We start from the raw sequence: 15,951 nt of genomic DNA on the forward strand, positions 1-15,951 counted from the left end.
TGTTCGTTTATGTTCATTTAGGCATGTTCGTTTATGTTCGTTAAGACTGTTCGTTTATGTTCGTTAAGACTATTCGTTTATGTTCATTTAGGCATGTTCGTTTATGTTCGTTAAGACTGTTCGTTTATGTTCGTTCATTTACGTTCGTTTAACTTGTTAACGAACGAACATAAACGAACACGAACACATCGTATTTCTAAACGAACGAACACGAACACAATTATTTTCGTTCGTTTACCGTTCGTGTTCGTTCGTTTAAGTTAAACAAACGAACACGAACAAGCCTCCGTTCGTGTTCGTTCGGTTCGTTTACAGCCCTATTTAAAAGTAAAAGGCTTAATCTCAGTAACGGAATTATAAAGGTGTAATGGGTTTTGATTTATGATTCTAACGACGAGGAAAAAGAGAGAAGAAGATGATTCGATTACGGTGGTTGGAACTATCAGGATTAGTGAAACAACTCGAAGGGATCAAGCAAGGAGAGACCCTTTACGGTTCTGATTTTATGGTATTCATCTGATTTTGATTTAGAATACATGGAATTTGTATTTTGAAACTTTTTGAATGAATTTGCGCATATTCGTTATCCATGTTCATAGTGTTGGGAATTGAATTCATATTTATATAAATCTGTAGGGTCGTTTCAATTTTTTTTGGAAGTGCTGTTATACTTGTACCAAAACTATAAATCGATTGGAAACACAGTATAAAAGTTATTACCTTACATTATATTAAAACAAAAATAGAATAGGCCATAAAGTATTTAGAATCTATACCTTTCAGATATGGAGATGGGTTTAACAGCCAAGACGAGATTGCTCTACTGGTGACTTCTAAGAACGTATTGACTCAACCGTTGGGAGCCTCACTGCTATGCGATCTTGATATACATGTCATTTTAAGAAAAAGTGTCATGCTAACGTCTAGTGAGACCAAACAGTTAATGAATAAAGCTATAAAAGGTTTAAAATGGAAATATAGCTTTAATCAAGACATTTTATGTATTCAAATCATAATTACCCCTTAAAAGGGTGTAAAACCTCAAAACATGACGGTGAAGACCCGATTTACCACTGATAGTGACAGAACACATAAGTAAGCCATATTTCAATGTTATATAAGCTGTCACTTATGGATAACCAAGTTAGCAAGCTCAACTCTTCGAGTCTTTTGCTTGTGGAGTCACCAAGTTCAACTCCTCGAGTCTTTACCTTGAGATCTCCATAATCCAAGGTAAGCTAATTCACTTAGAAATTACACTATGTTGATCATTGGTGACTCTAATAGTCCACACCTTATCGCTTATTAAGACCCAATGCATATTTCAAGTTACAAATAAGGAATATCATCCCGAACATATTAAATAAACCGACTTTTATTTTTTATTTTTTTATTAACCTGGATATCCAACCTGCTATGCAAGTCGACTAATCCCAGGACGAGCACCTGTTTTGCAGATAGCCTGGAGTCACCGCATTTAAACCTCCGTGGCCACAATGAGGTTTTTATTTCTCCTTGGATTTGAACATGGGACCTCCAAGTACTTTTGGCCTTTGGAGCCAAGCTCAAACAAATCAGACCCCACCATTATGGTTAATAAACCGACTTTTATGCCTATGGATCCAATGCATTCTAGTCCTATATCCATAACTTCTTGGCCATATCAAAACATGCCCAACATATAACATTTTGTTTACAAAAAGTCCTCAAGTTAGTAAAATTCTCATTTGACCATATGCGCTCCGGCCAACACTAATGCATTTACTCTATCGAACCTCGGGTTTTGGATGCATACAAGAGATGAATCCCGACACATATATTCGATTTTCGTTTTAATTTTAACCGATTTATTTGTTTTAATATGTCAAAGTGGCTTTAATACCATTGTAGAGTTTTAATGCAATTTGTAACCATTTAAAACGCGGTGGAAAAATTATTTTAGGTTACAATTATTAGAAAAAATTTCTAAAACTTAAAACTCAAGCCAGATCTAATGACAATTTAAACAAAATAAAGCATGCGATGCAGGTTTCCTATACTGGTGATCCACACACAAACATGCTTGTGCCTCCACCGGATATTAGCCCAAAACCCCTAGTTTCCTTTTTGTATTTTATCTGATGACTAAATCTAAAAGATTCAATCACTTGTAATTGATTTAACCTCACTTTATTTATATGGTCTGAATTAGAGATGGCCAAAAATCGGTCCCGGGCCGGGCCTTAACCGGTTACGGCCGGTCCTAATCGCAACAAAAACCGCCCATAACCGGTCCCTCTATAACCGGTCCCGGTTCCGGTCCCGATGAAAAACTCTATAACCGGTCAAGCTTTCCCATAACCGGTTAAGCCGGCCGGTCCCGGTTCCGGTTCCATAACCGGTTACGGTTTTTATTTTTTTGGTAATTAATAAATTTATAATATGTTATTAATATCTTTGAAATATGTTATTTTTAATATGTTTTATTATAAATACGTTTTGTTATATATTATATATATATACGTTTAATTTTATAAATACGTTTTGTTATATACGTTTTGTTATATACATTTAAGAATACACTTTAAAAATACGGTTTAATTTTATAAATACGTTTTGTTATATACGTTTAATTTTATAAATACGTTTTGTTATATACATTTAAGAATACACTTTATAGTTTATAAATACGTTTTGACTTTTTGCGTTGACCGGGCCGGGCCGGGCCGGGCCCATAACCGGTTTCGTAACCGGTTCCGGTCCAAGATTTTCTAAAAAACAATAACCGGTTCGTAACCGCCGGTCCATAACCGGTTACCACCGGTCCCGGTCGGTTACGGTCTTGAGCCGGGCTCGGTTCCGGGCCTCTGTCAGTTACGGGCCGGGCCGGTTACGTTTGGCCATCTCTAGTCTGAATTATAGATAAGACTATAATTCAAAATAAGGATTTATAATCATATGTAATATTTATATATTATCTTAAACTTTAACATAATTATATACATTTAAAGATAACATTTTGTAATTATCATAATTACACTTCAACACATATTTTATAATTATCCTCCAAGTATAACTAATTTACAATGAATAAAATTTAATTCGTGTTTCATAAAATAAAGGCAAACGTGTTCTTTGTGCGTGACGCTATAAATTTATATACTCATTGGCAGTGTTCTTGTGTGGTACATGTCGTGGACATATACTAACTTAGATGAACAATTTCCGAATAATTAGATTTATGTCAAGATCGTTTTTTTTGTATGGGTAAATAATCGTTTACATCACCTTACTTTGTATGGGTAAATAATCGTTTACATCACCTTACTAGCTGTTTAATGCTTAAAATATATGTTTTTATGATGACCATAAATGGTGTCAGCATAAACTTAGGGGCCGTTTACTAAATACTTACCCGGTAAGTGTTGATCGGATAACTTTCCTCACCTGATACACACGACAAGGGCTGAAAATCTTACCCAGTAAGAGCGATGATAAAGATAGTCTTACCCGGTAGGTGATGATGAGGACTCTTACCCGGGTAAGCATTTACCGGGTAATTTGTTGCATACGATACCGTTTCAATATACTACAATCTTATCTATTAAAATAGATTATAGTGTTGAAAGCCGAGCACCATAATGGTACCATGATACCAACTTATTTTAAATGTATTGAAAATATTAAATATCGTAATTTCAACTATTTTGTTTAAATATTTAAATGTTTGGAAGCTTTATCATTTCATTTAAAAAACGTTAAACATCACGTGTCACCCAAAAAATGTCGTTCAAAATTTGAACAGAAAAGCAATTTTCATATATAAACTTGAAGTTGATACATAATCACTGCCAACATATACCTGCCTAAAAAGGTTAATATCAGTTAAGTTGGTACCAAGTACAGACGGTTGATCCATGACATAGGATTGTACGTACCTATTGTAATTGATTGGTACATGACTTTGGGAGCAAACTCTCGACACCATATCAAGTCCACCCCTATTCAAAATGCGATCATTTAGTAGTCTACAGTGTCACTAATCACAGGACCGCTATTTGACCAGCGTCATTTACCCCATGACCACTAACCGCTATGCACCGTATGGCGGAGCGATTAACAACGTAACTGGCAACAACAAAGTAGTGAGCCAGAATTTGACATATGATGATATCTACGGAGTTGCGTTATGATTACATTTATGATGAGAGTTGAGTAATACATTAGTGTCCACAATCTAACCTAACAAAAACACATAATCTACATGTATCTGTGTGTTAGAGAACTCGATACTCGAGATTCAAATCACAAATAACGCAAGGCCGCCTTTCACCGTTTTCCTTGGAACGAATCTATTGTGTGTGTGTATTGTACATCATGGTATTCCATGTGAACCCTCCTGCAATTTAAAATTTGAGGCACCAAAATGAAGGTTTTAGAAGTACGTAACATAGAATAGGAATCTGACCAAAATGTTATATTTTCATGCAATTTGCCCTCTAGATACTGACAAATAACGAAACATTCACTACCACAAATCGGCTTTACAGAACGCCTAAAACATCCAAGTGTACTAATAAAATACTTTATAGGACTTAAGTTCATAGAACCAAACTAAAAAGCGTCATATCTAGAAGTGTTACTATAGGTGTATAAGACACTTTTAGACGTTCTACCAAGTTTTTAAACAGAAAGTGTCATATTAGCTATTTTAGATGACATTAATTTGAAAAAGTGTCCTATAAACACAAGTGTCCTATAACTAGATAGGTTTATAGGACACTTCTCAAAACTATGCTATACAAATAGCTAATACGACACTTTATTTTAGAAGTATCCTAAAAAAATTGTTAAAACGCCCCAAAATGTTCTATAAACCTATTGTAACACTTTTAGATAAGATGCTTTATAGTTTGGTCTTATAAACGTAAGTTCTATAAAGTATTCTATTAGGAGACTTGTACAATCTAGACGCCATATAAAGCAAATTTTCTTGTAGTGTATTGCTACAAGTACTGATTCAAAAAGGTGGAAGGACAATAAGATTGGAATTCACATAAGTGGTTACTATATAATTTTAATGTGTCACATTAGTTCAATTGGAAAGGAGCATTCATGAAACTTCCAGGGTCAAAAGGTTATCAGATTTCAATGTTTTTTCATACAACCTTCAGTGAACTGGTTTGCGACACAAGCCCTAAACAGGGTTAGGGTTTGTGCAGTAATGCAACCCCTGAGTCAACCCACACCGGCCCACCCCAGGTACTACATCGACCCGCTAGGTGGCTAGCTAAAGAGTCCTGTGCCTAGAAGGACCCTGATTGCCAATAGAACTGCAACTCCCACAATGCAGCTGCCAGACTCAAACTCTCTCTTGTTTGTGCAAGTAAACCACCCGGAGCCAAAAACCAAACGAAACCAAAACCCAATATGATCCACCAGGAGGTGGGATCGCTTTTTTCTTTTTTGGAGGGGGGGGGGGGGGATGTACCAGACCTAACATCTACCCCAAAGTGTAGAGTGGCTATTTCCATGAAGACCCCCCATTAATGTTCATTTGGGGGCTTAAACAATGAGAAAATCCTTGAGCAGTTCTGGAAGGAAAGAACATAATGCTGATAAAAACATACCTCAATATAGTTGTCATCATCGATTGTTGACGAGAATGCATATCATCACATCCCAGAAGCTTTTGATTTTAGGTTTCGGGAGATGGTAGCTCTGCGAAGTTGAGGATTTTCTATGGAATACACGAGAAGGCTCCCATCCTTGGTCCCAGCTAAGATACATTCCTCTTGGGTTACGGTCAGCGAAGTTATAATCTTCCCAGCACCACTAAACCTTCCCACAATCTCAAGTGACTTCATAGACCGAACAACAATCTGTCCTTGATCTCCTGCACAAACCAAGAACTCACCACAGCTACTCAGCTCAACACAGTTTAAACGGCCATTGGATTCCGCAGAGGTAAGGTGTTTTCCGTTGATAGAATAAAGGTGCAAACTGAGATCATCATCAGAATAAAGTACGATTCTTCCATGTCGAGATGCAACCAGTTTTGACAACGGGCATCCAGATGGATGTTGAAGTGATCGTAGATATCTTCCTTTGCGTAAGGTATGGAAAACACAAGTCCCATCTTTCGATCCGCTAATAACCACATCAAGCTCTACACTTGCATACAAGCATGTGATTACATCATCATGTCCGCATAATATGTGAAAAGGAGTATCGGCAATGACACAGTCTTTACGGTGAAAGTCTGGGAGTACGTGGCGTAGTCTCTTTTCCGGGGCTCTCACACGCAAAACCTCCCAAACCATAACTGTCGTATCATAACTACCAGTAGCAAGGATGCTGCCATCTGATGTAACTGTAGAATTGTTTAACTATGATGAGATCAAGAAAGAAAAAAGTGCATGATAATTTAAAGGTGTTTTCTAATGACATTCCATATTTCACAAGTTGTTCTTATGTTTAGATACTTCATGCTAAGTTGCTTCGAAGGACACTTCAAGTCTTTATATGCCCATGACACGTGTCACACAAAAACACTATCAATGAGTATGTAAACCTATAGGGTCGCACACAAAGACACGTACGCTTCTATTATTAGATTCATGTTGATTGTTAAATTGATTATTTTTTGAAGAATAATCATAAATACGTGTTGAAAACGTAATTATGATAATTACAGGTTTTTATATGTAAATATAGATATTTATCTTTAAATAAATATATTTACGGATAATTACAAAGCCTTGCTTGAGTTATAGTTTATCTATGATTCAAACTACCTACAAATAAGGTGATGAGCCTAAACCTTTTGATGATTCAAGTTTTTAGGTCATTAGCTATCAGATAAAAACATAAAAAAAATCCTAGCTTTCGTTTATGTTAAAATTTAAGGATTTTTGAGCTAGCACCCGGTAGAAGTGAACAGCATGTGTGTGTGTGGATCTACGTAGAGGATATCTACATTGATTTCTAAGTGCTTCCCCAGAATCCACATCCAATCTCAAAGATAACCTTCTAAACACCCTATGGTTTGTTTAGATTCATTTTAAATTGTCATCGGATCCGGCTTAGGGTTTCTTTTCGAAGAAGTTATTAAATAAAGTAATCTAAAATTTTTTTCCACTTCGTTTTTAAGATCACGAAATCTGAAACCCTACAGATACTTCAATACAAATATCTGAAACTGAGTTTACTTGGGAAAGTTACGTACCAGAAACGCAGCTAACCACATCTTTATGCTGTCGGACACTCTGAACCAATCGTCCATCATTCAGGGCTATGAGCTGAAAGCTATTTTCCCAGTTGCCACATGAAACCAGAAAATTTCCAGATGGAGTCTGCATTGTGGTAAAGCATTGTGCTCCAAGTTCAATGTTTTCAGCCATAGGACTACCAATTCTGCGAGGAGAAAGCACATCGGCACCAATGGCAAAGTACGGATCCTGCAAAAAATATGATGAATAACAACATTATCGTGATTTGCAGTATGCCAAAAGCAAGTAATCCTGATAGAGGACCAATTATCAAACCTGTGAGCTAGAAAATGTGAAGTTCCCACCAGATTGCAATTGGGTTGTCAACCATAACTTAACTGACATGGTGAGTCCCTGATTCACAAGGACAACATTTGTATCGGATATACCGACATACAACACAGCTGAAGGTAGCATACTTGTACTAGAAACTATTGAAGTCAAAGTAATAGAAGAAGGAGCAAATCGTAAAGGATGGGCTATTGGAATTGGTGGCCCTCGCCTGGGGTGTTTCTTCCGGAATATTTGTATCGGCGTCTGACCAAAATTAGCAATCTGGTCTTCGATGGCTGACCTTTGCAATTCATCTTCCATTGTTTCTAAATCAACAGCTCCTTCATAAGTTAAATAATAGAAGATATTTGCTGCCTGTATCAAAAAGGTTTCCACAAGATAATGGAAAGGTCAGCAAGTTAAAACATGAACCAAACTCATATTGGATTGCTCAAATAATGTTAAAGAACTTAGTGTTGTAACCTCCACTGCTGGTTTCCCACGTTGTTTGTAGCCAAACACCAAATCAATCCAGAGGTGAAGATTTGAACTAACATATTCACTTTCTAGGGCTTCTCGGTTTATACTTATGAATTCTTCAGGGGAACCCTGGACCAAAAAATTAAAATAAACTGAGAACTGGTTTGTCGTGATCTTATATAAACCAGTCATTAGACCAGATCAGAGTAAAAAGGTTATTATACTAATTGCAGTCATTAAAATATGGGAGTGATATAGACTCGGACTGCAAATGCAACATCACTTTCAAAGAAAATAATATCAGTTATCATATCATAATCAATTATTTCACACATGGTAAATATTATTGATTTATTATCCAAATAGATATGATTATGAATAGAACACGACAACCTACCCAATCATGGGTTCAAATCCATAAGAATGCTCTGTATCCACTTGACTAGGAACAACTAAGCATTTTTAATTGAAATCCTAGGGATTTTACATCGACCTCCCAAATCTACCTAACAAGAAGTATAAACAAATATTATAAGCTATGGTTATCACCACATAAAACTACACTGGTGGTCATGCCAGGTATTATACAGAAGGGGCAAAAATCATAATAAAAACTTTTCTTCCACCACATAAATTATAATCCTAACTCCAAAGTGAAAAAATATATAATAATTATAAAAGTAGGGTTGGGTTCCGGTGAGAATGGAAGTTATGGTAAGGAGTGTAACAAGGGATCTCCATCCTTGGATCAATTCTAATTGAAGATCAACAGTAATGCGGTGCACCGAGATGCACCAGATCAATTCCCGTTATAAGGGCAATTCATGGGTGGAGGTGAGATTAAAAGTGATCAAGGGTCGTGTTCCCTTCTTATGCTATAACTTCCATTCTCACACGATCCTTTGTCTATAAAAGTAACAGTCTAACAATCTAGTATATAGAGCAATTACTTGGTAGTTTTGTATTTTTCTTTAAGCTACCCAGGAGAGAGTGGCAGTTGTAGGAAAAAGAAGAAAATGTATACGAAGCCAGCACACACGAGGACATGTTAAACGTGAAACATCCTACCATAACAATTTTCCTTTATTAAAAATTTGACAAATCACCTTAAAATATACTAGTACTACTATTTTAACTTTCTTGAGAACTTATGGTGGAGAAGCCAAGCACATGGGTAAGATAACCGTCTTAACCGGTGCATTCCTTCATACATCATGAGGATCGTGACATTAGAGCAAGACGAAATTATCTGAGAATATATATTATGATCAATATCCAGTAGTAAGATCAATGTCGATATTTATCCAATCAATGGTAGGAAAATCGTTGGTATTTACCTTCTCATTTGTTCATATAATCCGAAGGACAAGAAGCATTTTGTAGTTGATAGCATCTATGTTTATTGTTATTCTTATTATACATATGCTGAAACCCCCAAAAATAAGATGGCATGCATTTAAAAACTTGATGACTTTTATCTTTGATCGTCTGTGAGAATCACCCTTTGACAAATCTCATGACAAGGGTTTAATTAATCACAGGCATACATACTGTTCAAATGTTTTGCTATATTAGGAAACAATTACACCTAAAAAAATTCTGTATGACTCATCATATTGAGATGACTGTATCCCTCCCACTCCAGGTCATTCTTTTGAACAACCCAGAGTATAGGATCCTTCTAAATGGTAAACAACATACCCAACACCCTACTGTATAGAGTATAGGATCATTCCAAAAAGCATCTCACTAGCAAATAAAGGGAACGGAAGGCAGTATGTAAAGTTTTTTCAAACTTCTAAATTTAGAAGACCAGTTGTCTTTGTCATGCATTCAACCATGACAAGTATTGAAATTGAGGTGGATTAATGAGATTAAAACTACAGGTTACCATAATGAACAAAAAGAATATCTATCATTTCCATCGTAAGTGAACATGAAATCTATACCTTGGCCCAAGGAGGGAGGCCGACATCATTCAAAGGTTCGCCATCTTGTTTCACTCCAAAATGGTAAGAGTTTGAGTTAACAAGAAACTCTGGCATGTAAAAGAATTCAGGAACTAGCTCCTTCACATCACTTGTATTAGATAGGCAGTTCCGATATGTGCTCTCAACACTTTGAAAAAGGCGGTCTGCATGGTCAAATTTACCACCCTATAAAAGAATAACACATAAGTAGGAATATTTCATGCAGAGTTAGCCCTTCATACATACAATGCAGGGTAGAACAACTGAATAATAGCTTATTTTCATCAAAAATCTAGGATTTGAGGAAGAAAAAATGCAGACTGGAAAAAGCTGTGAACGTAGAAATGTAGAAACATAAATAAGCATATATGCCACTTCAAGAAAAAAAGAACATATATGCAAGTACTAACATACCTGCAGTGTACGGTGTAGGCCTGTAAAAGGCTCTAACCTAAGGAGATAAAATAGCACGATACCCATGCTTGAGTAATGAGATCCATAATAGAAACTGCAAAAGAGTACGCAGGTATCATTATGCATGTTAAATTATCTTTTATGTCAGAAACACTGCTGTAGATCCTGCAAGATCACTTAAAAATAACCTGGGGATATCAGGGTCAGAAAAATTATGGTATCTATCTTCAAAAACCTGCAAAGATAGACAAAATAGTATCCTCAGCATATTCAAACTTCTCACAAAGAGTATTAAACCTGACATTCACACAGAAAAGTTTAATTAAATAACCTCAAAACGTTTTTGATCCAGTGCTCCAACAGGTTTTGAAAGATCACGAAAAGTAGAAGACTTGTTGAAATCAAGATTCTCGGATGAATAATCAGCCAATACCCAAGGAAATACAGGATACTGAGTTAAGTCATTATATGATCGGCCAGAAAGGGTATTGAGAATCATCAGATATTCAAAGTTGGTAATGTCTCTTCTCCTCCAACTCTCTCTGGCAGTTTCGGCAAGCTCCAAGGACACACGTCTATCAACAAAGGAAATAACTCCAGCCTTGTCCCTGTACCCCTTTGGAAAAACAGATTCATTTCTAGTGGCTACTATCAAGTGTCCGACTTCTTTGGCTTCTTTATTTGATGCAAAATTAAAAAATATTGGAGCAGCCGAATCATTGAAGTAAACCTCAATGGCAGAGTATCTGAGCAAATAGCGAGTCCAATGGACAGCCTTTATCTATTATCAGAACCAAATAAATATAAGAGAATTCAGATTTCAGAAATCAGAACGGAATAGAACCAAAATGAATTATTTAGAAAGTTTTGTACCTTGCCAATTTCCCATCTTCTATGGCGCTTGATGTTTTCAGATTGCTTCTGAAGAAGATTACCCAGAACTGCATTTATGTTATCAGAGGACTCTCCCTCAGAAGTTAAATCTAAATTAACTGGCCATTTAATAAACTTTTGCTTCAGCATTCCTAAATTATCACTTTTGTTTGAATCAAAACTGCCTGATGCATGAATATTTCTAAAAACAGATGACCCCCCTGTGCCTTCAACCAAGAACTCGCCAAAAAAATGTAAAAACTTCTTCATGACAGCCAAACGCCCAGCTAGTTTTCTTTTAGGGGTGACAAGTACACATGGAACAGACATGAGGACCTGAAAGTTGATCCAGGTAAAAGGAATGCATATACATGTTATATTATTATTTAACACCTCTTTCATTTAAAGATACGTACCTCCCTAGCTTCTGAGTCTATTGAGGTAGAGGAATGATCTTTCCGCTCCTGGAGATCCTTCTGATCACTTTCATCTTTTGGACCCTCGGAGTATTGTCTCTCTGATAGATCCTCACTGGTAGAGGCCTTCTGCTCACTGTTGTCAGCATCAAGTTCTACAGATTCTAAGAAACTTTCATCTGTTATCCTTCGAATTCCTTTAAGCAAAAACTGTTTCATTTGCTGTGGAATGTGAGCCGCAAAGCCTGATTTTGTTTCAGTCACAGAAGGAACAGTCCCATTGCTAGGAAGAGTGGAAGGAGGATGACAAAGCTTTTCATTAAAATGATAATTTTGCCTTAACTTCTGCCTACGACGCCATGTGTCTTCTGTCTTGTCAAGTTTCCAATGTGTAACGATTTTGTTAGGGAAAGGATTAGCTGACCATGGACCTCTTTCATCAATCAAAGTGCGAAGCATGTGAATCCAATTTTCCTGTTACAAGTTAGGTTTTGACAAATGGAAATGGGAATCACATTCAAACACAAGGCACTACAATGTAAAGATAAAGCTGTATGCTTACAGCAGTCACTTGTTGCTCCTCATCATGAGCAAGCTGGAAAGAAGCTCTTCTGCTATCATCTGAGGCAAGAATAGCATTTAAGCTACTGCGTGTTTCATCTTCAAAAGTTCTCCATTGGTTCAAATCAGAAGACATATTCTCATCCATTCTAACACGGAACTCATCCAACTGTTTTGTCCGCTCCACAGTGGCATTTCTTAGATATTTAACCTCATCGGAAACCTGAACCATAAAATGATGAGATTAACAAGATTGTATTGTAACAGAAAAATGTAAAAGTGATCACAGATATGGTTTCACTTATAATGTCTAACCATCCTTTTAAGGGATATATAAACACAAAGATAAGACTACAATGGTCTTAGATCTAACAAGTTTGATGTTATAAGACAATATTGCTGCTTCCTATGAGGGTCAATATGACCAAGAAAAAAATGCGTCTTCATTGATTTAGGTGACAGAATGAAAACCTAATCAAGGGCGCAAACACATATAAAATTGTTATCCCTGAGAGTTAACTAGTCATTTTAAGTTGGGTAAACATAGTACAAGCAGCTAATGCCTAAATGGTACAGGTTGGTAATGCATGGGTCTAGTATAAATAGGTGCGAGAGGGTCTAGCAGAAGGTATTCTGTTTTGGAAATTGGACGTGAGTCTGTGGAGAGACTGGCCTCTCGAAAGCCAGAAAACCCTAGGTTAACCTTTCGATTGTGAGTAATACAACCAGAAAATTGCATTGATTTTACCATATTGATTCGGTGTTCAATAGACATGCTTACTCAATTAGAAATTATACCTCCTTTTCCATTGTCAGCTGTCCAAAAATAATACGTTTAAAGGCCACATCCAAAAAGTAGTATACACCGAGCTGAACTGGAGCTTAAACTCTAGACTCAGCTTGATTGAGGCATACCTGAGCATGATAACCAGCTCGAACCGGAGTTCAACTGGTTTCCAGATATCCCAATCTTGGACTGCCAAGACAGTCAGCTAGGTTTTTTATGCGTATTTTTATTTTTTCAATAGGAGCAAGCAAATACAAAGACTGGGAAAATTTGGTTCTCCAATGCAGTTGAAATACACTACAAAAACAGTAAATCTATCAGCATTATTTACTCTTTGTTCACACTAATCATATGGGCCTTTCTTACCCCTTCTTACATGTCAAAAATAGTAAATACACTTTTGGTATCCACTCTAACCCAGTCTTACAGAATGCTTACCATATTCATTTATTGGTTCTAATATGAGTTTTAAGACAATTTTCTCGGGCTCAAGGTTCTTGTAAAAGTGATCTTACGACCCAAAAATATGCGGCACATATGAGAAACAAACTAGATATATGAATAACTAGACAACAAAACACTATGAGCAACAACTGGTTTCAGGAAGAAGTAAGCAATCAGCAATCGTCATTCAATAGATAGCCCCTCATGATACTGATAATGATGAAGCCGTGAGCAGAAAGAGAGAGTAGAGTAAGTTTTGGAAACAGAGGAGAGAAGAAAGAAATCAAGTACTTATAGGATGGCTCAATAGAAGTACATGATGAAAGGATGAATGAAAAGGTTAGAGAGGAAAAAAAGGCACGGAGTTAAATCAAGTTAGTCTGGACTCTTGGCAGAAAAAGTTCTAACAGTACCATTTTCTTATAAACCTGCAGCATTATTTCTTACACAGCCTTCTGGGCCCGCTTTTCCTCTATTAGATACAGCAACATATACATATTACTTCCTCCACCCCAAAAAAGGATTCAACGCTTTGTATATTGTGTTATCTGAAAATAATTCAAGGTTTCCATTTTTGGAGGATTCCAATGCAAATTATCAACTTGCCCCTCACTATCGCTACAAGATATGTGTAAGATCGATTGTGGTCCACAAGTTTTTTAAAGTTTGTCTTATTGAAGGGTATTTTAGGTAATTGATTATTAATCAAAGACTTCTATTAAACTATATACCAACAGAAAATCAGAAATGCAGACATAAAACAGGCACCAGTAAGCTATTTGGTAACTATAAGCGACAAGCGTCTAGCACTAGTTTGATTTGTAATAGAACTTGCGCTTCTTTTGGGGGGGGGGGTTGCTTGTATTTGTTCTTAAAAGACTCGTGAACAACTTAAATTAAGGCGCGAGTTGAACTTAAATATCAGTAACATAACTGGTTTGAGCTCATTTAGGCTCAGGCTTGTATTGCCAATGTGATCTTGAGCTCAATTAAACCATGAATTAACCACTAGTTAGTCCTATATCAAAGTCAGTAACAAACTGAAAGGGAAAAGCAGAGAAGCAAATATTTTGACCACTTCGTTGTGATAATCTCCTGATGTGACATGTTTGCATTCCCATAAATTGATCTTCCTCGCTATAACGTTTCCTTTACAAGTACTTTCTAGGAGTAACATGCATTTTACCGTTAAAATCTTTTGAACGTTGTCTCCTATTATTTATTACTTTTATCATAATCATATGTCCAAAGATGCCAATCTGCATGCACACCCAAACATTGTATCATTCACCTTATCCATCTTTAATCCTTTACATTAGCTGGATTGGTGATGAACCTTGTGTTAGATTTCTATCTATAAGTTGATGATCAAAAGGCCTTTATGATTGAAGCGTTACACCAAACTCATAAAAAATGCGTGCGTTGTTCAGAATACCAGCTCATTAACAAGCGTAACTTTGATGGAAACAATTTAGTGTTGCTTCTAACTGCCTTAAGTTGGCACATTTTGTAGAGAACAACAAAACAGCACATGTGAATACCAAAGTTTGAACATGGGTAGTAATTGATGTGAATTGGAATGAAAATAACAATAAGACACACCGCAGCAAGCACACGATCCTTTTGTATCAGATTCTGGATTGCTCCTGTTTCCTTTGAGATGCTGCCTATATCTGATGTATCATCTCTTCCAATAAGACTGGTTGCCAGCATCAACTTCCCACAATCGACCGCTTCTCGGATTAAGTGTGCAATGACATGAAACCGAGCACCATCATCCAACATCCCAAACTGGGATCTAACAGCAAGCAAGGCCCTATGTGGAAAGCTTAGAATGTCACGTTCACCGACACTAATATATAACTATACATTATCGCACGAAGAAACTTCAAATCGTAAAGAAAAACAATACCAGATAAAAAGTTGTAGTCTACTTTTGCTTTGTTCATCATCAGCAGTTAGGAGACAAGGCAGAATGGGAATGAACTGCTGGACACATCGTGATGCTCTTTCAAGAGAAGACTTACATAGATATATGATCATGAGACGAAAAGCAATTCTTGAGCACTTTTCAGGCCTTAGTAGCATTGCTTTATCAATTATTTTGTTTGGCTTTCCACCCAGTGCATTGCTGATTCCTCCTGATACAACAACTGCGGCCATTTCTGCAGCAGGAATATTCAGCGACTCAACCAAACCACGTGCTCTTTGGCCAAAAGATGGTCCTATGGTTGATGAAGAGTTTGGCAACAACCTGCTTGGCCCTTTCCCATGCATCTCGCTAATGACAACCCACAATTTATCATAGAGATTCCACCATGATTCATCAATCTTTTCAACTTCCTTGAGAACAGACTGCATGAGAACCTTTGGATCTCTAGAAAAGAAAAGCAATAAATCATATTTACATGTACCAAAATTGCGACAATATCAATATTAAGGCAATCAGCATCCATGAAAATTAAGCTACACAATAAGTTTCC

At 36.6% G+C, this 15,951-nt stretch overlaps 1 protein-coding gene across 9 annotated transcripts in view; it reads right to left on the bottom strand.

The window, feature by feature from the left end:
- Window positions 1–4,125: 4,125 nt before the first annotated feature.
- The window catches only part of LOC112514076 (BEACH domain-containing protein B), a 44,433-nt gene continuing 32,607 nt past the window's right edge, over window positions 4,126–15,951 (bottom strand). For 8 of the 9 annotated variants that reach the window (XM_025120409.1, XM_025120405.1, XM_025120406.1 and 5 more), the window contains 14 exons: window positions 15,381–15,845; window positions 15,071–15,284; window positions 12,239–12,460; window positions 11,677–12,150; window positions 11,261–11,596; window positions 10,719–11,168; window positions 10,576–10,622; window positions 10,388–10,481; window positions 9,953–10,159; window positions 8,007–8,132; window positions 7,527–7,898; window positions 7,208–7,439; window positions 5,610–6,352; window positions 4,126–4,378 (listed from right to left, as the gene is read on the bottom strand). In XM_025120409.1, the coding sequence (XP_024976177.1) occupies window positions 5,655–6,352; window positions 7,208–7,439; window positions 7,527–7,898; window positions 8,007–8,132; window positions 9,953–10,159; window positions 10,388–10,481; window positions 10,576–10,622; window positions 10,719–11,168; window positions 11,261–11,596; window positions 11,677–12,150; window positions 12,239–12,460; window positions 15,071–15,284; window positions 15,381–15,845 (3,937 nt within the window). In that variant the 3' untranslated portion in view covers window positions 4,126–4,378; window positions 5,610–5,654. Of the gene's footprint in view, window positions 4,379–5,609; window positions 6,353–7,207; window positions 7,440–7,526; window positions 7,899–8,006; window positions 8,133–9,952; window positions 10,160–10,387; window positions 10,482–10,575; window positions 10,623–10,718; window positions 11,169–11,260; window positions 11,597–11,676; window positions 12,151–12,238; window positions 12,461–15,070; window positions 15,285–15,380; window positions 15,846–15,951 lie in introns of those variants that run through there. The other variant, XM_025120414.1, reaches the window with a different exon arrangement.

Source organism: Cynara cardunculus, assembly GCF_001531365.2.
Source record: "Cynara cardunculus var. scolymus isolate 2C chromosome LG 6, CcrdV1, whole genome shotgun sequence".
NCBI lineage: Eukaryota > Viridiplantae > Streptophyta > Magnoliopsida > Asterales > Asteraceae > Cynara > Cynara cardunculus.